This window comes from Micropterus salmoides, unplaced genomic scaffold (genome assembly GCF_014851395.1).
Source record: "Micropterus salmoides isolate LMB-PRFRI ecotype aquatic unplaced genomic scaffold, ASM1485139v1 Ms_hic_scaffold_7, whole genome shotgun sequence".
In the NCBI taxonomy this organism is placed as follows: Eukaryota; Metazoa; Chordata; class Actinopteri; order Centrarchiformes; family Centrarchidae; genus Micropterus; species Micropterus salmoides.
Window position 1 is genome coordinate 36043766 of NW_024044459.1, and position 25483 is coordinate 36069248.

Sequence of the window (25483 nt, forward strand, 5' to 3'; positions counted from 1 at the left end):
AGAATGTGGATGTTGAGCCATTGTCCAGAAGAGCATAGGTCTGAATCACCTTGTTGCCTTTTTGTGCTTTTACCTGAACTGGCAGGATGGAGAGCATTCCATTGCAACCGGCCCCGGTCTGGCTCCCAAATGTCTGAGCTGACACAAGCGTATGGTTTACAGCTGGTTTAGTTTCACTGGGGTTCATTGATTTGTCCAATTGTTTGACGTGAATGTGTAAAGATGTTGGATGGCTCTGTTTGCACTTTGCACAGATTTTGCGCTTATCACAATTTTTGCTCAAATGCCCAGTGTTGAGACAACCAAAGCACACTCCTTTTTCCTTTAAGAAGTTGATCTTTTCATGATGTTTGTTATTGGCAAATCGTTGACATTCATCCAGACTGTGATTTTGTAAACAGAATAAACAATTGATGCTGATGTTGCTGTCCCTATGCTTACCTTCCTGTGTGTCTTTGTGTTGTACTTTGCGAACAGCGTAGACGTTTGTAGCAAAGTTGTCTCGCTTCAACTTAGACTTTGCTGTATACTCATCCCTTTTAACATGTACTCTTTCAGTACTTTGAATATCACCAAAAATAGGATCAGACAAGATTTTGACTTGATATTCCACAAAGTGTACAACGTCATTAAAGTTTGGTCTGCGGTTGTGTCTCTCTTGAATATCACATGCAGAATTTCTAAATTTTTCCCTCAATTTAAAAGGAAGTTTCGAAACAACAATTTTGAGGTTAGCAGACATGTCCAATTCTCACATATCCCTTAAATCTGACATTGCATTATTGCAGCCACGTAAAAATAATGCATAGTCCTGTAGCAACGAAACACTTTCAGCCTTCACCACAGGCCAGTTGAGAACCTTTTCCATATAAGCTGCTGTGATCTTGGTTTCATTACCAAAATGTTCCTGTAGGAGGGCTTTAGCGGTTTCAAATCCTCTCTCCGCACTCATATGTAAACAGCTTTGTAAAAGGTCATGTGGGCGCCCTCTGGTGTACCTTTCCAAGAAATACATGCAATCACCTTTAGATGCAGCTTTCTCTTCCACACAGTGCTTAAAAGCTTGCATGAACGTTTTGAACTTCAGTGGGTCACCTTCAAAAACAGGCATTTGTCTTGGTGGCAGTTGGCTTGCTCTGTGTTGTTGAATGTGCAGCTCGGATATTTCATTTTGCTTTTGCAGAATTTGTCGTGTAGAATTGTCATCAACTGCATGTACAACATTTTCAGCGGGTCTTGCAACTGCAACAGGTAAGCCTTTATTTTTCCTCAATCCTGCAGACTTCTCAAACCTTGCTTCAGGAATGTCAGGTATTTCTTTCGATCTTTGTTTCTCAAAATAAGATCCCATTTTATCCTGATCTGAAAATGCTTGCAGTACTGCCAACTCTGCATCCGAGGCTTCAATCTCAGCATCCATTTCCACTTGTTCCATTCTTTTGCGTAATGACTCCACCACCTCCTCCATTTCATGTTTCTTTTTTAGCACTGCTGCGCGTGCCAGAAGTGCAGCTTTCTTGGCTTCTGCTTGTGCAACTTCAAATGCAGCCTTGCTTGATCGACTTGATCTTTCACTGGTGCGGCTGTTAATGCATGATGACGTGCCAACATTTGATACACTGTCCGTTGGCTTTATTTCATCCTCAAGGTGAACCTCTTCTGCAGTACCATTATTTGTACTCTTAAAATGATTTTCCACACACTGGCAAAATTCATGCACACTTAAAAGCTTTGCTTTGCTTCTCTTTTTCCTCTACGGGTAACAACTCAAGCAGATTATTATGTGCAACTTTTGCGTCATTAATCAAAGCTTGATATTTGCTGAAGCTGCCTTTTATTTCAGCTTCATAACCAGACTCACACATTAAACCTTGAACAGTTTTTTTTAGATTGGCGGCTTTACTTAATTTGGATTTTCTTAGTGTCTCCAAGTCATTTAGTTTAGAAAGCAATGCTTTTGCTGTAGCTTTTATAGATTTTTTACAGAGGCTTCTTCTTTATCATTTTGTGAGTCAGCCGACACCACATGTGTTACCTCGATACCTTGATCATTTTCATCCATTTTACATCACTTTTAACCAAGAAAAAGCAGACAAAAGAAAAACATTTCATTTAAATATGAAAACGAGAAATCAGAAATAAAGTATAAACACTTGACTTTTCTTGTGTAAACCCCTCGACCCAGATGTCTTATTTCAAGTCCTCGTTTACTTTAACCAGATGTCAATATTTTGTGTTCTCCTTTTATTCTTGCTGTTTATACTTTAATAACTGCAGCTCTTAATGCATACATCTTTTTATGTGTGTGCTAACTGCCGTTACCTCCTTTGTCTGAGTATCTGCATCAAAGTGCCCCTTCTTCACTGTCCAATGTGAAGCCGCACACAAACCTCCGTGACCGTCGCCTATGGTGTCCGTCCGTCTTTACCGCGTCCCATCCGGACCTCCTCACTGTTCACGGTCAGTCTCAAAGCGTTTTATACCGACGTCCGTTAACGATCTCGATCTCCGCCGTCCGTCACCTCCATGATGGCCGCCTCACTGTCCAATGTGAGGCCCGCTGCGCCATGGGCCTACTGCATCTGATGCGCCAGCGTTTCCATTCAGCCGATCACCGTTACACGGCACGAACAGCATAAGGACCGTGTCGTTTCAACTTGATCAGTCTTTTCCTCATACAGAGGTGGTTTGACTAATTGTTGGCGCACATTTAAGTTGTTTTGCACGCGTGTTTCAGGCGTGCTGTTTCCTTTGGCTTAAAATAATAAAATAAAATAAAATAATAAACTTTCAAAAGTCTAAACTTAACGTCGGATATGCCAATCCTTTTATTAACATAACAAAAAATAAAACATTTATTCAAAAATAACTTAACTCAAGTCAGTCTCCATAATTACACGCCGTGCCTCACGTTCAAAAACCATGCACCTCGTAGTGCGCCACACCTGCACTAATTACCCAGTGTCTTAAGTAGACTTGTGGCTGCACACAGCGCCAACCCATGGCTATACACAGAATGGCTCCAACAACCTTCATTTACATTTACTCATTTGGCAGACGCTTTTATCCAACGCGTCCTACATTTGAAGAACAACATACAAGCATCAATAAAGCGTATCTAGCATTTGTCATGTTGTACTTTTTGTTTTTGAATAAAAGACTGTTTATTAAAGGAGGAGTGCAAAGAGTGTAAATTATCTTGTTGAGTCCGATTACATTTCAAGATCTGTCACCAGTTTCATCTCTGTGTGCATTTCACTGGAGCATTTAGGAGACAACGAAAGGGAACTTCACCTGAAATAACTTTTACTTCATTTTAATATCTTTTTGTTTTTACAGTGTTTTATGAAAGATGCCTAATAAAGTGAATTATTACTATTAATAAAGGCTTGGGAACTTTATCTCAGCACTACAGTATACTCTCATAAAGGTTCTGGATGTTAAATACACATTTTATTTGCAAGTGTGTTAATGAAACCCTTTGGAAGAAAGATTTGTCCTTTTGGCTTCTGCTGTTGTATCGAGGGGAAACATGTTGCATGTTCTAAAGCCAGAGTAAAATGGTTTGATTCCGTAAAACAAACAGCCTGATTACATTTGTGGAACTGATGCAGTTGATCAGTTGATTGGGTTCCTGAACACCAACAGCTAACGAATGTGGTCCAGTTACAAAGTTACAACAACTACCAGGGTCCACTGACCTTCTGTAGCAGCCCAGGAGCTACAGTACAGCACACAGCAACTGTACTAAAACCACAAGGCAGAACTTAAGAGTAAGATAACAGATGCACTACCAATAGTAGTGATTGTAACATGTAAAATAGTGGTTTTTGAAAATCGTCCTTCCTGCCCAGTCCTAGGGGGGCGGGACTTGGCCTTAACCTGTCAGGCAACACCTGAACATATAAGAGGTCTGGATGAAGCCCTGCTCAGTCTGTCCCTTCGCTTGCTGCAGAGAGTCGGTCTGCACGTTATATTGCCCATCTTTCCCAGTTGGCTGAGCACCGGACGCAACATTTGGGTAAGTTATGGATATTTGTTTTAGGTACTGATGTTTCTGTTTAACAGCTCTCACCTCTGGGCTTCATGCTTCAACTGGCGTGTCAGTGCAGAGGCTTTTTAGATTAAACTACCACAAAGTAAAGTTTCTACAGTGGTAATAAAACAGTGGTAACGTCAAGAATGATCATAATTGTGATATTAAAGCATTAATGGTTGCACAAATGGTGGTGAACAACCTGGAGGCTGCACACCTCCCCGGCGATGAGACTTGACACCTGTTTAAAAAGAACTTTAGGGTATTTAGTTTGGATTATGGTGTCAGTTACTGGATCACTAGTGATGGGAATTACAGCTATTTTAAATAAATCTGCAAGATTCTTCATCTGCAATACAAAATACAAGATGGTTACAAAATAATGCCCTAATTAAAATGAAATAGTATGGTTAATAAATAATATTGCCACTCTATACAGACATACTAAAATTAACAATTAGTAAAAGTAATTAGTGTAAGGGTGATTTGTTCTTTGTCATGCTTTCTTTTCTCAGACAGGAGCTCCTATTGTTCACTTACTGTAAAAGAGCAGAGCGTTAAAGGAAAAGAGTTGACTCGTTTGCGACCGACACATCACCATAGATCACATAATTATTTATTTAATTAATAATTTAATAATTATTTATCAGATGGAGAGATGCTCTTTGCAGCCTATTTTTTCAGATGAATTTCCCTAATTGTAGGATATAAAGGAAATCATTTTGCTTTTGCAGTGTAATGGTAAAACTGTAGCCCACTTCCGTAACGTTTCAATCATTCAAATCGTGGAACTAACATGTTTGTTATTAGCTGCTGCATTAAGAAAGTTTTACTTTTGTTTTCTCTTAGAATCAGAGTCAGCTTTATTTGCCAGGTATGTTTACACAAACGAGGAATTTGACTCAGGACTGTACAGCCGGAGGACATCAGAGGGAAACCAGATATTGTGAAGCTGAAGTAATAATTGGAAAGGGTCAGTTCATCACTACCTTGATTATAAGAACTTTAAATGTTTTGCAGAATGATGGCCGGGCGGATAAAGAGCCGGAGGACTCTGAGTCTCATTATCCTCCTCTGCCTCTTCAGCCTCACTGAACTATTTGGTAAGAAATATTTTACATTCAGGCACGTTCAGGCTCTCTTTTACGTTTTCAAAGTTTTAACAATATTTGATTTGGCAACACCAGCGGTTACCGAGGTAACAAGGTGAATAAACAGCTTGAAACAAGACACAATGTGTGAAATCAATACAGTGACAAATCTGTGTTTTACAGCTTCATTAATTGAGAGAATTTCACTTTTGATCTGAGAAATCCAGAAAACGCACACCGCGTTCTGTGTTCAACAGGTGTGCATGAAACAAATAACAATCAATACTGCTGAGTCTTGTGTGTCAGCACAGGAAAACCGTCATGGCAAAAAGAACTGCTGCACCTCTGACGGTGCCATCAGGACGGCTGCAGGGTCATCAGCCATGAGCCGCCCTTCATTGATGTTTCGCACCATTATTCCCGGAACATCTTGGGATGGTGGAGCAACAGCAGGGATGTCTCCCTGCCGCCCCCTGCAACTGACCCTAGTATGTTTAAGACCCTTGGCTAACCCACGGCTTATCTTTCCTCCTCAACCAAAGCCAGAAACTCCTCTTCTCTGTCTCCTCAGCCAGCTCCCTCAGGGTCTTCCTCAACTTTGCCCCCTTGATGCCCGTGGTCTACAGGAAGCACCGGGTGGATGATCCCACAAAGCCTCTGCAGCCAACCTCAACAGGAAAGGTGGCTGCTCTCCACCCAGCTTCTCTGCACTCAGCAGCCACCTCTGAGTACTTTATCCTTTTTCTGTTCAAAGGTTGCCTCTATTCTTGCTTCCCATGGGACTGTTAGTTCTGCCATGATCACTGCTTTGTCAGTTGTTGACCATAGGACCATGTCTGGCCGAAGAGATGTTGGGATGATCTCAATTGGAAACTTGAGCTGTCCTTCAAGGTCAACCCTCAGATTCCAATTGCTTCCAGGCGTCAGGGTTGTTTTCCTTTGCTGCTCCTCATTGCCTAACAAAGTGAATCAGGTGTTGTTGCGTTAGCGAGTTATTGTGGTTGGCCTCCAGTCTGCTTACCTCTATAACCTCTGCCAGTTTCCTCAAGACTTGGTTGTGACGCCATCCATATCGACCTTTCACCAGCACTATCTTACAACTAGACAGGATGTGCTGCTGGCTTGGTTTGGGGTCATTGCAGAGCTGGCATCTTTCCTCTGAGCTGTACCACATATACAGATTGCCTGGGCTTGGCAGTGTGTTATATGTGCCCCCAATGAAGAAGCCTAACCTAGCTTGTGGAATCCTCCACATATCCGCCCAACTTGTGACCCAGTTGAATACGCCTTCTCAGGTTATCCAGCTCCCTTGCTGCCATTGCCCAACAGCTCTGACCCTGTATTGCCACTTCCAGATCTCCCTCACAAATGAGAAACAAGGAACAGATCTATAGAGTGAGCTGAGATAGCCATATGTTCTTTTAATGATATAATCAATGTGAGGAAACTCGTGATCAGTCCACATTCCAAGGTATTTAAATGAGTCCAATTTCCCCATGGGAGACCCATCCTCAAAATAAAATATGCAAATTAAGAGTACAAGGTTGTCTGTGCCTCGGAGCAAACATCATACAACAAGAATGGTGTTTGGGATGAGGCACAATGATTTTTATTTGTGAAGCCATTTTTGCGTCACAATTAAGTCGGTTAGTAATTTGTTCTGGATACATTGAATATCAGAATCAGCAGTCTAAATGACAGTATCATCAGCATAAAAATTAACCTTGCAGAAGGAACAGGTGTGAGATTAATCATTAATGAAGACTGTAAACAAAAGAGGTCCTAGAGTGGATCCTTGAGGAACCCCCTTATCAACCAATAAATAATCATACAATGTACCTTTAAAAGAAACACTGTCACCTATTGTGAAAATAAGATTCAAACTAATTCCATAGTTCCAAGCAAAATTTAATGATCTGCAATATCAAAAGCCTTACAAAGGTCAATAAAAATAGCACCAGTTACTGTACCTGCCCCTTATCAAAAGCAGAGAAAATGTCGTTGGTGAACTTCAATACAACTGTAGAAAGTTAGGCCTAAAGCGTAATTGGTATGGGTATAAGATATAACTTAATAATTGATTAAAAATCATTTTCTCAAATATTTTGGCATTGGTGTAAATAATAGAAATAGGCCGATAGTTATTCATATTAGAGGCATCATCTGCTTTGAGGAGACGGGTAACTTTTGCATATTTCCATGTGGTGGGAACAGTGCAAGTAGTCAAAGACAAATTAAATAAGTCCGTAAGTAGAAATACCAATACATGAGCAGCAAGTTTAATAAACCTAGGACCAGTATCAGGACCAGTATTACTGTTATCCTTATGAAAATATTTTCAAAGTTAACTGGATCCACTTAAGGAGTGATATATTCAGCATGAGGAACACCTATAACTGATCCTGTGGATCATGAAGTATGACATTTTTGTTTCAGAGGTGAGAGAGGATGAGTGGGAGAAGTTCAGTCCTGACATCGCAGCACTGTACCGACTCAGAAGATTGTCTGTACCCATGTTTCATGAAAGGATCAAGAACCCTTTAGACCAAAGGTATCTGGATAAATGTCTCTTTTACAACTGAACACACAGTATTCTATATATTTAAGCAAATATATGCATATATTAGGTGCCCCTGTCATCTTTCTTATGAAAATAAGGTTAAGCTGGGATGAAGAAGTTTCAGAGACTGATGAAGACTTAAACAGCATGTTTTATTGACCCCAGCCAGGAAGATACAGTACCAGCATACAATGTGTAAATATATGCAGGGCCAACACCAGATCTCAAGGGTACCTTCTGTCAGGGGATATTTACGCTTCCTAGAACTACAGAGATTCACTAAAGCCTCGAATATACAGATGTGTCAATACGAATACAAAGATACTACAACAAATAATTAAAAGACAATAGATATTAAAAACAAGATTAAAAGACAAATATGTGAAACTGAGCTAAAAGCCTGAAACTTTTTTAGCCTAGATTTGAAAGAGTCTAGTGTCTGGGCTAGACTTGTGGTCAAGCACGGCTCTGCATTCTGCGATCAGATAATGTTGGCTAGGGGTATATATTGGTCAGGTTCTATTGTCAGTACTTGGTTCCACATCTGGTTGTTTTAGAGTGTTTTTAATCGAGAAAATAAATTAAACAAGAACTGTATTTCATCTTAGGGACACATCCATCCATGGGGCCAGAGCTAAGAGATCCAGTAGAGGGTAAGGATACATTCACTCTTTCTTTTCAACTAAACTCTTTGGTTCAGATCTGTGAAAATACTTTTATTCAAAATCTCATGCAGAGCAAGCAGGAACCTCTGGGTCTGAAAAGTGAAGACAATGCTGAAGTGCCTTAAACCTGCACTCTCTCTAAAGGCCAGCCTGCTGCAAAAAGAAGTACGATTGTATAGGAGTCTAAAAGAAAATGAGGCGACTACTTAGCTGATATATTACCTCAGTAAACAAGTCTTTTTTTCCACCCAAGTCTTCTTCAACACAGCATGATGTTCATTTAGTAAATTGTGGTCCCATTTAGAGGAAAACAGACCAAAAAGCATGGGAGGCTTTAGGGTGGGACGACCTTGTGAAGTCGCAACCACAGTGACCTGTCAGGCATAGCAATGTGCATCCCTCCACAGCTCCACCCTCTTGTCCAAATATGGTCACTTCTGGTTCAAAAAATCCAAGATGGTGACAAGGGGTGTAGCGCAAAATTCTGGACCCTGTGTATAGGCTTCTTGATGGACCCCTTCCCACATCCACGGCTATTCATTCTACTATGTCTGTGGGGTCTCCTCACATGAGGGCCGTATATACCCAGCAAATAATCCTCAGATTAAGATGAAGTAAAAACAAAACACCAGTAGACGTATCGATCATAGTATGGAATAAGACCAAGATCTTTGTATCATACAGTATATCTCATCTTTCAGCTTCGATTACATTTTTATACAAATTAAAATGTGTTTGATTATGCAAAATATTTATATATTTATACCTATTATACTTCTTTCTTAGGGAAGGTACTCTCAATCTTAAGTCATTAACTTTTTCACAAGGTCTTCGTCAGGTTTTAACTAATTTGTGTAATTATTGTGACTACCCCTCTATTATAAGCATGTTAATCTTCTTTTAGGGTGGACATTGACCAAAGTTTGCATGGCCTTTTACAGCAGTGTGAGGAGGGGTTTACATCTTGTGAAACTCAGATAAAACAGGTTGGTGGATTTTAAAAGAAAATCAGTAAGCAACACTGAGTTTAGAATTTAATTCAATACTGGGATCTAAATCTAAGGGCAGAAATATGTGTCACTATACTGAATTTGAATAACATATCTTAAAAGTTCAACTTCAAATAGCACTGAATAAATTAGTTAGGTTGATTTTAAACCTCAATAATAGGACCCACGTCGGCTCTTCTGAATTTAAGAATCTAAAATGGCTGACAGTTGAAAACAGGGTGAGGCAGTTGAAACTGAGATTAACACGAAAGATTTTGCATAGAAATGAGTCATGGTATTTTAAAGATCAGTTTCTAGTGACACATTTCTGCCCATACAAAACAGTTAAATTAATAAAACTTGTTCAAAAGAACCTCAGAAAACATGGAGTGAGATACCATATGTTTCTTAAATGATTATCTTGATCGAATTTTTAATTATATTAAACTATTTATTTTTAACTTTCCAGCATGTTGATGACCAGAAGATACAAGTCCAGCAGGAGTACAGCATGGATCCTCATTACTCAGTAATAGTCAGCAAAGAATGCCTGTTCAATGTCTCATGTGTCCCAGAAGCAGACAGCGACACTGTAGTGAAGATATTTGGAAGAGTTTCAGAAGATGGACAAACTGTGTCTGGCCTTAAAGCAGTCTTAGAAACAAAGCAGGGGAATCACCAGATCTACCAGCTCATGAATCAACCTGACTCAGTTTCTCGCTACCAAATCCCACAAAGAGCGGTTGATCATAGCACACAGTATGACCACCAGCAGATCCTCATTATGCAGGATGACCCTACTGTCAGAAAAGCTGCTACTTCTCTTTATGAGAAACGTCCAGCAGTTACCTCTGTCTACGTTCTTGATCAAAACCAGAGACCCAAACTGATCCAGGGTGCCTCTGTGCCTCTGTCAGAGGACAGCAGACTGACGCTGGTAGGCCACGGCGAGAGAGACACCTCTGGAGAGACGAGACTGGCAGGGTACACGGCTCAAGACGTCGCCAAAATCATTCAACGAACCTTCAGGACGGGCGATAAAATCAAAACAACAAGTGTGGTGGCCTGTGAGGTCGGATCAGATGAAGAGTTTGTTGAAACCCTGCTGAGGGAGCTCCGTGAGACCGCCAACATCGAGACAGAGCTGCACCTCAGGAGTGCTGTGCTGCAGGTCAGACACACAGGAGAGATCATCACCCAAGAGATCTCTAAGGAAGGGCTGCGATGGAGACATAATGATGATAGCAAGAAGGTGGTGGCAACCCTCGATAGGAACGGAGACGTAATTATCAGAACTGAGCCTGGCAGGAGAGGAGAGGAAGTTTTTACTAATGAGAGAAACTTTCTAATGCCCCCAAAAAAGAACACACAAAAAAACCCTGGCGGTAAAGGAGAGGCAAGTAATACTCAAACAACCTACAGAAACAGCTGGCCTGAAGAGCCACAGAGATTTATTGACCAGAATGTTTTTAGTAGGTTTAAGGATCCTGTCCAAACACGTAATGTTTGTGATGAACTTGAAGCTCTGTCCTGGGGCTTCTTTCATGCAGACCTGCCACTCCCACAAAAAGTAAACACAGAAAACCTGAACCTAAACCAGAATTATGTAATAGGGATAAAAAAAATTTAAGAAAATGAGCTGTATGAGATTCAGGGGATAGAGAATGAGCAGGCCATTAAGCATCTTCTTTCCAAGTGTTATGAGATTAACACAGGAAAAGATGTCAGAAGTATCATCCATCATTATGCAAAGACTGGAGAAAATGAGCCCACATACCTGATGGTCAAAGACTGGATATACGTTGTTGATCCTGTAAATCTGTATGTGTATCCAGTTGGAAAAAAGCTTGACAACAATCAAAGAGAAGATGTCAAGAAACGTATTAGTGGACAGACTGACAGAGTGGATTACAGAAACCTTCAAGCTCAAATAAAAAAAACAACATATGCTAGTTATGTGAAAGATATTTTCCTTGGAGTGAAAACTTTCCTACAGCTAAAAGATGAGCCCTGGTACACCACATATTTCACTGCATCAGTTATAGCTGAATCTGCTCGAAACTTCCGGACATTTCCTCTGATTCTCATGGCTCTGGATATGACTGAAAGCAAAGACAACAACATCAAAGAGGAAGGAGAGAATTTTCTTTTTGAAGAGCATTCAATGGCAACAGGAGGTAGTTGGATTAACAAGGACCTACGTGGATTTAAAGGCTCAGCAACACCTGAAGTTTCCAGCAAACCAACTGCTTCCTCTAGTATAAAGTCTCCCCTTGAAGAAGTCATAGGCAGAGAAGTCAAACTGTATAATTTGTGGACAAATACAAAAGGTAGTATGTCTAATGAATTGGATATTGAAGAAGTATTCAAGATTGCAGAAAATTACAAGGTAACTGATCCCTTTAAAGACAATTACAACACTTTCAAAACAGAAATAACAGAAATCAGTGGAGCTTCAGCATCTGGCGCATCCAAGACCTAAAATCTGCCCTCGACTTGGAGAATTCCTTTAAACTCTAATCTTGTTTCTCCAGAGGAAGAGTATTTTCTGCTCAACAAATCCACAATCAGATAAAGACAAAATTTGGTGACACTCTGGCACAGCTGGACCTCCAGGAGGGCAGCGCCAGAATAAAGAACTGACAGTTCAGATTACTGTTCTCAAATGTTTCATAATTAAATCAAATCAACTGTGACAATCACATTTATTCTCAAATGCTTAAACACTGTAACCAGGCCATTGAAGTAAAATTTCTAAACCATAACTCCATTTTTCTAAAAGCACACCCATTTCTACAAACAAATCTCTTCATCCTCACCGCCTACACCATGTGGTCATTGAGAAAACAGTCAACATTGTTCACTCAACCAGCACAGCTTGAGCTTAATTAGCACACAGCTACCCAGGTGGAAACAAAGAGTCAAAGAGTCAGAGTCAGTTCATTCAGTTTAGGAACAATGGATTCAGAGAAATCTGAAGGAAGAGGAGGAGGAGGAGGAGCAGAAGTTGGGTCAGGGGGGAAGGAGTAGTGGGGAGAGGAGGAGGAGGTGGAAAACAAGAGTCTCTGACCTGTCCCAGACCAAAGAGAGGACGCTGGGGCAGAATAATTTGTTGTTTGTTGTGTTGTACTGTACAGCACATTAAGGAGAAAATGTAAATGCTCCGTACTTGTATAGCGCCTTTCTAGTCTTTTCAACCACTCAAAGCGCTTTTACACCACATCTGCATTCACCCACATTCACACACTGAGCCTAAGTGCTCAAACGGAAACTAACATTCACACACACTCATTCACTGGTGGAACAGCCGCCAGGGGCAAATCAGGGTTCACTATCTTGCCCAAGGACTCTTCAACATGCAGCCTGGAGGTGCTGGGGATTGAACCGCCTACCTTCCGATAAACGGGCAATCCGCTATACCTCCTGCACAACAGCCGCTCAGGAGGTAACAAAAATGTGCAAATGTTTAAATTTGTTATTTCTTTTCTGAGGCGGAGAACCACAAGCACCATCACTAATAATCAGTTTTTGTAGTATTCTTTTGAATTTCTCTCACCAGTGTGTCAGACTGTGTTGCTGTGTGTGTGTTTCTGAGGGCTTTTGTGTTTTGTCTGAAGGCAAAGTTTGGTTTTTCAGCAAGATTGAATGATTTTGAGTGGAAAGCTTCATTTTGACCTGAAAAATACGATGTTTGGGGAATTGGGTGAGAAGTTGTGGATTTGTGTTTAGAGTTTTGAGAAAAAGAGGCATAATTTAAAAACATGTGTTTAAGCAATCAAGAAAAATACTGTAAGAATCCTTTATCATTTATTCTTGAAAAATAAAACCATTCAAATTCGTATTTGTCTTGAAATATTATTTATCTCTAACTCTTGAAACAGTTTTTCCACAGAAAAGTCCACAAACCAACGGGTGACGTCACCATGACAATGTCATGGTTACAAAGAACCACTGGCCCGAAGCTGAAACAAGTTGGAGAACCTAAAATAAAGCCAGTGTTTCTGTTAATCTTGTTAATATTAATAACTTTCAGCCACACTGGATACAAGTCAGAAAATGGAAATATGTAGAAAGAATTAAACATAAAATAATTTTGAATGGTCATTAAAGCAAAACATCTTTTAAATGTAAAAAAATGTAAAAATCAAAAATACTCCCTGAAAGTAATTTTACCGTCAAAACTACAGCTGGATTTATGGGAATATTGTTTCTTGAGATGTGTGTTTGTGGTATTTTCACTCATAATGTACTTTTCAGCTAGAAAAAAACATGTTTAACAAAAATAAAATAAGATTTTAGGATCTTTTCACACAGTAAAGACAAGAACTCAGCTTGTAACAAAAAACACAAATAAGCCTGAAACATCCTGAACCTGAAGAATCCAGTTTGTTAAATGATTTTTTAAACCTGCAGTGAAACGACTCCAGTTTGTTTCTTACAAGCAAATCTGTTTGATATTTGAGACTTTTTGCACCAATTATTATTTAAAGCAGAGAATTAAACCCCACCGCTGGACTAAAACATAAAACAGTACTCGTGGAGTTCCTCAGGGCTCACTACTGGAGCCATTTGTGTTGAATTTGTACATAAATTACATTCTTCTAAAAAGGTTATCAAGTAATTTATGTTCACAAATACTTGGGCTCTGAGGAACAGACACAATTTGTGAACGAAGTGATTAGTTAGAATTGACAGATTAATCAATAATTAAAATCTTTAGTTGCAGCCATTTTCATGTGAGACGCTCGGGAGAGTCTCAGGGTTTTAATTTGATTCATTTTGACCAAAGATGAGGCTCAATTCTTTGACCTTAAATATTAATGTCAGTGCAAAAATCTCAAATATGAGGCTGGTAACGAACGTCTGATACACGAAGCTCACTGATGAAATGAAGGAAACATCTTATTTTTGAATCTTCAGATTTCAGCTGATTCTCCTGGTCATTTGAACAAAGCCAGATGTTTCTCACGGTGTAAAAGCCTTCAGACGTTCAGACCAACAGTTTTTATTCCTACTTTACTGTGTAATGTTCCAGATGTTTGTTTGGATTCACTAGTTTGGTTTCAGTGACGGAGGAATCACTCAGTTTTCAGTCTAACAGCTGTTTCAGGCAACATCTGGAGAAATGAAATAAAGAGCTCCAACTATTCAGGACGTTTCCAAAACATTTAGCAACGTGTTGATTTCCAAAGCGACCAAAGTGTGGAGGAACAAAAGCTCGAGGCTGAGGAAGTTACCAGGTGGTTGACAACAGATGTGATACCTGCAGACAGTTTCACCTCCTGTACCTGGTTTCTCTTTAAAAAAGGAAGTTTAATGTCTTTAAAGCACAAAGAGAAAAATAATCCATAAAGACGAAACATTGTGATTCAGCTTTTTATCTTTTTATGTTTCTTTACAGGCGTTTTACCGTCCATGAAACTGGAAATCCTTTGAGCAGATCCAGAGAGATCCAGTTCCAGCGCCAGTAAATCTTATTCTTAGTGAAATTAAAGAGTACAAGAATCATGCGTCCGTCTTCTCGGCGAAATTAAACGACACTCTGAGGCGGCAAACCAAACAAATCCTTAGAAACCTGAAGAAACGGGACCTTGAAGAACGCTGCTGATGGGATGTTCTGGGGGGGTTGAGTCTTTGGATGAAGCAGGTTTCCTGATGGAAAAATGCGGGTCAGTCGAGTCGCCTTCATTTTAAACCTCGTTCAGTCACTCACAGTGTTTTGCAAGAAAAAAGTCTTTCAAGATTGTCCGCCATTGTGTCTTTGACATCATCATCAGTCCACAGTTACAGTCTCAGAGTCCGGTCCAGTCCTGCTGAGGTGTGCTGGATCAGCTCTACAGTGTCTCTGACCTCCACGAGACCAAAGAGCAGTTTCTGAACGAGCCTGAAGCGTCTGTTCAAACTCCGCTCCTCTAAATTATTACAGTTTTTCTCAGTTGTTTACACACAAATTCTGGTACTTGAGACCACAACATGTAACTCATTCACCAACCCCCTGAACCATTTCTGCTAAACTACAAGCACAATTCCTGCTTTACACTCAAAATACAGTTCTAAAACACGCTTTTTTCAAAACACTACACACAATTCTCTGCACAAAGAACACACTGCCATTCAAATATGCACACTGACTCATCACAAGGGCAAACACCCGTCACAGTTTTCCAACTAGCAGTCAGAGCTTTAGCATAAGAGGGCAACAGGTAAGCTCGTGGATGCCAACATTGGAAACAGAGGCATAGCCAGAGGAGTGAGAGGACCAGGACCAGGACCAGGACCAGGACCGTAATCTCTGATGAGATCCGAGCCACTTTGGTTGATCATGTGGTCAACCATGGTCTAACAATGAGGGAGGCTGGGCAAAGAGTACAGCCAGTCTGAGCAGGTACACTGTAGCATCCATCATCCGGACTTTCCAAAATGAGAATAGATAAGAAATCTAGTCTCACTAGCAAATTGCAGTACTGCATATCAATACAGAACTCAATGAGTACAGAAGTACAGTATTGCCTGTGGACTGTTCTGTAGGACTGTAAAAATAATGTAAAGTATGTTTCAAGTATTTAGGAAATGTATAACTACTTTGTATTTACAGTGTTTTACTATTTGTTTGGCAGAACTGAAAGATTACCAACACAAGGTGGTCGGGAACGTCTTCTGTCTCCTGAACAGGAAACTGAAATCATAAACATGGTCCTAGAAAACACAACGCCATAACATTACAGCAAATACAAAGAAAAATAATAGAAAACAATGACATGTTTCCAAATATTGATAGGGTAAGCTTATCAACACTGGACCGTGTCTTGCGCAGAAATCATCTCAGGATGAAGCAGGTCTACAGGGAGCCATTTGAACACAATTCAGAAAGAGTCAAAGAATTGAGATATAACTATGTGCAAGTGAGTCCCACAATTGATGCACACTCAACACTGTATACAGTAAATTATACATATTTCAATATTGTAATCATAATGATGTCTATTTCTGATATTGTCTTGTGTGTTTCAGAGAGTCCTTGAGCTAGAGGTGGCTGCAGTGGAGCACCGGTTCATCTTCATTGATGAGGTTGGGTTCAACCTCACAAAAAGACCAAAGAGGGGAAGGAATGTCGTCGGCCAGCGTGCCATTGTTGAAGTCCCTGGCCAGCGCGGAGGGAACATCCCAATGTGTGCAGCGATTATCCACCATGGCGTCATCCATCACCATGCTACCCTTGGCCCCTACAACACCGCCCATCTGATCACATTCCTGAACACACTACACAACACACTCATTCCACCAGATCAGGTAGACGGCCCAGAGCAGCTCAGGTACGTTGTTATTTGGGACAACGTAAGTTTCCACAGGGCTGCTCTGGTTCGTAACTGGTTCACTACCCACCCACGCCTTTTAGTTGTTTATCTCCCTCCATATTCTCAGTTCCTCAATCCTATTGAAGAATTTTTTTCTGCCTGGAGATGGAAAGTGTCTGACCGACATCCACAAACGTGTATACCTCTTCTCCAAGCTGTGGAGGATGCATGTGGAGATATAGCAGCTGATGCTTTTCATGGCTGGAATCGCCATCCTAGGCCATATTTCCCCCGCTGCTTGGCCAGGGAAAACATTGCTTGTGATGTGGATGAGGTGCTGTGACCAGACCGCAACAGAAGAGAGGATGCAGCATAATTTGTTTTTAGGTTGTTTTTTTTTTACTGTAACTGTGTACAGTCAATTCTTCTGTTGTTTTGTATGTAGTGTATGTGCAACTTTGTGTTGGTTGGGAATGGGATGTACACTGTGTACATTGTTTTTGTGGGACAAATAAAATATTTGTTACCGTGTATTTGTGTGCAAGTATAAAAACAATATTCTCAAATATTTTACAACACACTTATGTATGTACTGTCTGTAGTAAGTGTAACACTGAACAAAAAACAAGTCATTATGATGAATGGAGAAGAAGTGTTTTCCATTCATCATAGTGTTTTACATTGAGCACATCAGTGTTCAACTGGTTCTAATGAATATCTATTCATATGATGGTTTGTGTGTCATTTGAAAACAAAATACCATTTTGAGAAGAAATAACATTGTTTTGAATGTAAAGTTTCATTTTGCAGGAGTTTGCCCATTGTGTGTTTTTTTTGTGTGTGTGTAGAGCTCTGAGAATATGAGGCATTAGAGAAAAACTGTAACAATCTTGAAAAGACTATGTGAGCATTTGCAAAACTGGCTGTGGATACACATGGGTTTTCTGGTGGATGACTGAGTGAGAAAATGATTATTGAATTTTGAAAGCTGTGGTCAGTGAATGTCTTTTGTGTTACTGTAAATCAATGCATTTTGTATTACAGCAAGGCAAGAGTGAGTCTCAGTTTGGTCCACATAGACTTTTGTTGTGCTAACAGTCTGAAGAGTTTTGAAAAAGTGAACTCATTATTGAAAAATACTTATTAGCAATTGTAAAAACGGTAAAAAGTATAGTAATCACAACTAAGTACAGTAAATATATAGTATACTGTAAGTACTGCAAGTAATGCAGTATTGAATATCTGTACATTCAAGTAAGCCCAAAGAACAAAGAAAACTATAAAGGAAAAGCACATTACGCTCAAAAATGTTGTGCAGCTCAAAGTCAAAGGGTGACATTGCCTCCACGCTGGCCAGGGACTTGACCCCATGTTGGTTTGATCACATCATTAGAAACAAGTGTGCAGAATTATCAGTTGTTGTGTGTAAAAGATGACAGCTGTGTTGTAGTTGTGTTTAACTTTTGCTTTTAGATTTTTGTGTCTTAGGTAGAGAATTGTGTGACAGCAGTTGTAAAAAAACTGTAAACAGCACATTTATTTCAGACTAATGGGTGGAGGATGGAGGAGAAAGTTGTTCTACTGTTTCTGCTTCACTATTTCTCTGTCAGCTTACTCAAAGGCACAACCTGCTGGGGGAAGCCCTACAACACAACCACACATATTACAGTGTTTCTGGATCGTTCAAACATTATAACCGGACTTGTGAACTAACATTTTAAAACCATAACGCCTTCATTTCTCTCTGCCTGAACCATGTGGACATTCAAAAGAGGAGGGAGGAGCAGGGAGAGGAGGAGGTGGACAACAACCAGAACTGCATTTGTAGGACCCTTGTTTACGCCATGTTACTCTTGACAGAAGCCCTTTACCCTAACCATCACAGGCCGTGCGCAAGACACTTAACCCCTCGTTGCTCCAGAGGTGTGTGACCTCTGACATGAATAGCAATTGTATGTCGCTTTGGATAAAAGCGTCAGCTAAATGAATAAATGTAATAAACATAATAATTAATTTATTTTAATGCATATGCAATTAATCATCATTCTGGTGTTCTATAACAGGGGTTGAGCTGAAACAATTAGCCAATTATTTGATAGACAGAAAATTAATAAATCAAAAACAGAGAAAGGCATAAAATCCTCCTGGTGATGATTTGATCAACATGTTCCATTAAACTGGAAAGTCAAAAGAAGAGTTCAACAGTTTCTCCACAGGGTGGCGCTGTTGGTTCTTTAATATTCTTATTGTTTATGTTCTGCAAGAGAAACATTGGATTGAAGAAGTGTGGTTAGTTGGTTGTCATGGAAACTATAAATGCCTAAATTTCCATTTTATTCCGAGCACCTCGTGAACTTTTCATCCTTGTTAAATTAAGTAATTAGTCTAATCTGAAGGCATTTTGATAATCAATTCGTCCTCATTTCATTATTTATTACCAGCTTCTCAAATGTTGAAATGATATCACAGGAAACTGAAAACCTTTGGGACATTTGGACATTAGAGTCGTTTTTCTGACATTTTATTCACTAAAACAAAATTCATTAAATTAATCAATCATTGATTTTAATATGACGACAAACTCAGGCTCTTATTTTCAATTATTAAACAAAAATTGCGGTTTTTAGTCTAAAGAGAAAAGTGTCTGTCTGTTTCCAGGCTAATTAATATGGGGTCTCTCTCAAATAAACTGAACATTAATTTAAATAGGCCAACAGATATTTGCATTAGCCTAGAGGCTATACAGGCTACTAGAATTACATATATTGAAAGAGAGAGAGAAAAAACAATAAAGGCCTTCTTTAAAAGTAAAAGTCCTGTATTCAAAAAGCTTAGATATATTAATTTTACCATATTTCTGAATAATGAATGAGTCATCATTATGGTAACTTCTTCCAGGTAAAGTTCTTAAACTATTTGAAGCCTCCTTATTCTTCAGTGAGTCAGCTCTGTTGATCTCGTCATTCAGTGAAGAATCGAAAGTGAAAGCAGCCTGCAGTGAGTTTAAAAAAGTTTCTGCGAGTCATTCTGATGAAGAACAGAAACAAACAGTTTCACTGCGACATGAACAACATGTAAACTGTAGAAACTCATTAGGCTATAATATCATACAATAACTTTTAGGCTACTAATTAATTATTAAATACTTTTTACTTTATCTGACAGCTTCAGTTACTAGTTTAAAAAAAAAGCTTTTCACAAAAAAACCTTTAAAAAATTGGATGTTTTGATTATAAATTAAATTAGGCTACTTAACAGTTTATACAAGTCCAGCAGAACTACATCAGTTAGGCTAACTGACAGAAATTTAATTGGCAACTGATTGGTATTAGTCATTTTTCATGTAAAAACATTTTATGGTTTCAGCTTTTACTTGATTATGTTAATGTATTTTTAATCAGTTTTAGGTTTGGACTGACAAAACAAGCATTGTGAAGGTGTCACTTCGGGAACTGTGACAGCATATTTTCAGAATTTATTACAATCGATTAATGTAGAAAAAATTATCAGCTAATTAAAATTAAAATAATCATTAATTGCAGTCTGATACAAAATAGTTCAACCTCAACCAACTACATTAATGCTTGAGGAAAAATAATCTAATGATATAATAGTAGACAGTGATATGGGACTTTTTTCTCTGCTTTGAGTAGGCTACTTTTGTTTTTAATAGGCTATTTCTACATTTTCCTGCCTACTTACATACTTTTACTTAATTTTCAATACAGTAGCCTAGGCCTACAGTGAGGTATTGGTACTTTTATTTTTATTTTATTTTATGAACAGGCCAATAATCACTTATGACGCATTTGCAATGGAAAGTTAGGCTAGTGGCGTAGACCAATCAGCTCTCTGGAAAATGACACCACCATCTGTTGGAAATCCCACAGATTGTTTTAATAGGCTGCTTTATGTTTGCTGCAGTGACGTGGAGAAACTCTTGTCTATAATCCTCCGGAGAGTGATTAAAAACCCCAGGTTACTGTTGCCTTGGCCTACAGGTTTTTCCAGTAGCCTACTAACGTGTGTTGAATGTGTTGAATAATATCCCGACCACACTGCTCATAATATTCAGCCTCACATAAGACAAATAAAACTCATTTATTTTAACGGCTGCGTCACAGTGTGTGAAACGGACTGGGAGCAAATAAACACATTTATTAACAAAGCAGTAAGTAGCTGTAAAACCCTGTAGGCAACAATTGCCTAAGGCTTTTAAACCATAAAGCAGCCTATTGGCTAAAACAGGATTTCCTACAGATGGTGACGTCATTTTTAGACGTAGAACCCACGTCAATTTTATTAGCACAAGTCATTTCTTTGTGTTAATTGTTATGATAACTAGCCTCTTACTGAAACGTGTGACTGAAATCAGATAAGTTGGGAAATTTGTAGTGAACTGTACTTGTACTGTAGCCTATGTATGAATGCATACATAGGCTACAGTAAGTTATTCTTAGTGTGGAACATTTGCTTTTATTACAGACTTGCTTATGGTTTCCTTTGTGTGAATTGTGTGTTCATCTATTTAAAACTAGTACGTTGCTGGACCCAGTACAGAAAGCTCGGCTGCTGCAGAGTCAAGTTCAGTGGAGGTAGGAAAACAGCAATGATTACTCTGTCATACAGGTTTGTTTGTCTGTGTACCAACATATTTACATTTTTAAATCCGATATGATATACAATTATTTTTGAGTTAACATAAAGTATACAAAAATGTTACTAGTTTTTGCTGCTTGTGCTTTAGTTTATGTGGTATAAAGGTGAGTATGATATCTATCTCTCTCTACATACATACATACACAAACACAATTTTTATGGCCTTTTATTCCCCAACTGGATTTATGGCAGTTGGTGGTTATACAAAACACAGGAATAACTTTATTACTTATCTTTTGCTTATTGCATCTGATCTCAACTATGTGATTTAACCATACCACAATATGTAAACAGCTGCCATAAACTAGTTTACAGTCACACTGGTAGACTTCAGTTACTTCGAAACAGGAACTCTGGACCTAAATCCTTGACAACAAAATCTATAAAACAGACAAAATCTAGACTAGAGTAGTAGTGGCCTTTTCTAAATAGAGAAGAGAGTTCATAAAAGGTGAAATATTTGAATTTACCAGAAAACACACCATACATTCATATCCAGAACACAATTGCCCCAACACAGAAACTCAGAATTAACATTTTATGAATGAAATCAGTAACTCACTGTTCTAATGTCCAGTGTGCGCCCTCAGGACGCCCACACACCAGGAACGCGTCTCCCCTCTAAGTCAGCAGAAAAATATGAAATAAACATTGTTTATTTACTGCGTCAATATACACACTAAAAATTTTTTTTTGTTTGTTAATACACTTTGTTGTCACTCACGCTGTCGCCGCTGGTCAGAGTCTCTCCCCCTCATGGTGAACATGCGCGCGCGCACACACACAGCTAGTTCACTCTTCCGTCTGCCGATCTTAAGGATTATTAATGTACTTTATGGGTTATGGAGATATCCTCCGTATCGATAATCCAAAAGTACATCCTGTGCCGTTTCCATAGATAGTTTATTACTGGGCGAAGCCACCCCGCTGATTTGAATGGAGAGCAGTGAAGCCAGTTTTATACTACTACAGGGCCTGTAGTAGTATCTTGCTCATGGGAGTGTTGGTCTTAAAATGAGCTGAGGCCAGGCACATTGTTGGCGCGTTGCTATTGAGGCAGCAGAAAGCGATTGTTTTTGTTACTTTAGGGGCGCATTACTGTGACACTGTGCGCATTTACGCATTTGGCACAGCAGCGTAACTTCATTGATTATTAAAATCTCCTGACACGCCGACAGGATCGGTCAGGATCTAAAGTTAATGATGTTCTGTGTTCTTTTACAAATCCAAAAGCTCTCACACAGAAACTCTTTGGTGAACAGCAGCCGTCCTCCTGATCAGTCCTCCATCAGAGCGTCGAAATTATTTCAGAAGCTAAAAGTTGAATTCTGTTTCCTCTGTCATGTCAAGTTTATAACTTCAGTTTTTTTCTGTTTTTGCTGCTCAAATACCCCACAATATTTGTTGCGACTTTATTGCGCACATGAAGTTTAAATGCTCCGTACTTGTATAGCGCCTTTCTAGTCGACCACTCAAAGCGCTTTTACACTACATCAGCCGCCCCGTTTAAAATGCACTTTCTCTAATCATGAAAGTAAATCGTGTAGGGGAGAGACGTGACCCACGACCCGTTCATCATAGTTTATATTAACGCAGTGCAGTGAGGATAATGGCGATCGTACCACAAAATAGCTACTTGAGGGAATTTGAAGTCGTCTCCAACGCGTAATGGTGCAAACAATCACGTCTGCCATGGCATGTGGTTAACACTTCATTTTATGCAGAATATAATTACCTACAAAAACCTGCTGCTTGCATTAAGGATGTAAATAGAGCTCTTACTGTATGCAAGAAAAAACAGTAAACACGATGCTAACGCTAGGATACGACAAAATCCATCACGATCACACACACATGCACTCAAACACGATTCTGATGACCTCAAAATCAATGATTTCAGTTATTTTGCTTTGTGTACATACACATTGCAAAATAACGAGGCGACTCTTCCACGCCACCAGAGCCAACTTCATCCATCTCATCAACAAACAAGGCTTTAACCAGAGCTATGCAGGACAAAATGGTAACCAAACCATTGTGTTGCAGCCAGGTTCAACATTTTTTGGCCTGACTGGAGTCTGCAGTTTTTCATTGTACTGTAGTTGGAACACGGGCTGGATGTTGTTGTTTTTTTCCTTTTCTCTAGCTGCAATGTACGGCAGTGGCTCTTACTTTGCAGTGGACCTGGTCTACTCGGCACAAGGCTACGCCAAGCCCAACGCCATGAGGCACAAGCGCATGTATCTGGCCAGGATCCTGGTCGGAGACTTCACCCAGGGTAGAGCTGGCCTGATCACCCCGCCCGCCAAAAGCTCTAGGAATTCTGCAGACCTGTAAGACAGTGTTAAAACTTGATAAACCTGCCAACCCAACCATGTTTGTCATCTTCAATGACATCCAGGCATACCCAGAATACCTGATCACATTTAGATGAGCTGCTGGTAGTGCAACAACTCTGATAAAACAAACCTCTGTCATATGTGCTCTAGTTTAACTAATTAATTAAGTAATTATAGAGTTGCCAATTTCTTGAATTAGTTTTCAAACACTGTAGAAGAAAGTGTCAAACTGTATCTGAGTTAATGATTTAAGTCAACTAGAAAAAGTTCCAATAAATTAACAAAAAGCGCTTAAAGTGAGTGAATATTTTAAAACCGTCAACCTTCATTTATGATATTCTATTGTTTTGTTTTGGAATATCATTGCAACCATTGTGAATTGAGTTAAATTTAGTGACTGTCAGTACTTGTGCTTTACATGGTTCAACATCTGTTTGTTATAGTGTTTTTAATCAAAGGAAAACAGGAACTGTATTTCATCTTAGGGACACATCCATCCATGGTGCCAGAGTTAAGAGATCCAGCAGAGGATGCATTTACTCTTTGTTCTCATCTAAGCTTTTTGGTTCAGATCTGTGAAAATGCATTCAAACTCTCAGGCAGAACAAGCAGGAACCTCTGGGTCTGAAAACAACCAGCAGGGGGCGACTCCAGCAGCTGCAGAAAGAAGTGTGATTGTATAGAAGTCTGTGAGAAAATGTTTCTACTTGTCAGCTGATTTATTCCCTCAGTAAACACTTTCCTGATGAGTTTCTGGTCTCAGTCGCTAGTTTCAAGTCTTCTTCAACACAGCGTGATGTTCATTTAGTAAATTATGGTCCCATTTAGAGGAACCAGGAAGCAGGGGAGGCTTTAGGGCGGGGCTACAAGCTGACTGACAAGTCAACGGCAACCTGTCAGGCATAGAAATGGTATCCCTCCCCAGCTCCTCCCCCTAGTCCAAATATGGTCACTTGTGGTTCCATAAATCAAAGATGGTGACTGCAACTATGTGAAACTCAAGGCTCCAAAACGGTAGTCCACAATGCAATGGGTGACATTTATAAACTTGTTTTTTTCAGTCTGTGGTGCGGACCAAACCACCGCGTTGATACCACTGAAAAGACGAGTCTCACTGTGAGCACCCGTCGCCTACTTTTCTTCGTCTCATTCGATTAATGTAGCTGATTATTGTAATTTTCCAAGAACAAATGCCAAACATTTGAAGTTTTCCATCCTCTCAAAAGTGATAATGTTCTAATTATTAATAATTTCGTTTGTCTTATATTAAATTGAACATGTTTTGGTTTTGGACAATTAGTTAACAAAACAAGACATAATGACATCACCTTGTGTGAACAGGTATTTTTCACAGTTTTCTAATCTTCATGAATCGATAATATTTATTCAGTTTAAGTAAAAACAAAACACAAGTAGACATATCGAACATAGAATGGAATAAGACCAAGATCTTACAGTATATTATGTCTTTTAGAGTCAATATGAATTATAAAATCCATCAAAATATTTCATTTACGTGTTGTTATTCTTCTTTCTTAGTTCTCTCAATCTTAAATCCTTAAATTTTCACATGGTCTTTATCAGGTTTTACTGAATTTGTGTAATTATTGTGTGAACGCAGCCTCTATAATATCATGTTCATCTTCTTTTAGGGTGGACACTGACCAAAACCCAATGAGTTTGCAGTGTCCTTTGCAGCAGTGTGAGGAGGGGTTTATATCCTGTGACACTCACACAAAACAGGTTGGTGGATTTTAAAAGAAAAATCAGTAAACACCACTGAGTTTAGAAGAACTGAATTCAATACTGGAATCTAAATCTATGGTAAGAAATATGTGTCACTAGAAGC

At 39.3% G+C, this 25483-nt stretch overlaps 1 protein-coding gene across 5 annotated transcripts in view; it reads left to right on the plus strand.

Moving 5' to 3' along the window:
- Positions 1-3936: 3936 nt before the first annotated feature.
- Positions 3937-25483, plus strand: part of LOC119891540 — a 40316-nt gene continuing 18769 nt past the window's right edge. For 4 of the 5 annotated variants that reach the window (XM_038703258.1, XM_038703261.1, XM_038703262.1 and 1 more), the window contains exons 1-2: positions 22938-23628; positions 25287-25377. In XM_038703258.1, the coding sequence (XP_038559186.1) occupies positions 23081-23628; positions 25287-25377 (639 nt within the window). In that variant the 5' untranslated portion in view covers positions 22938-23080. Of the gene's footprint in view, positions 4022-22937; positions 23629-25286; positions 25378-25483 lie in introns of those variants that run through there. The other variant, XM_038703260.1, reaches the window with a different exon arrangement.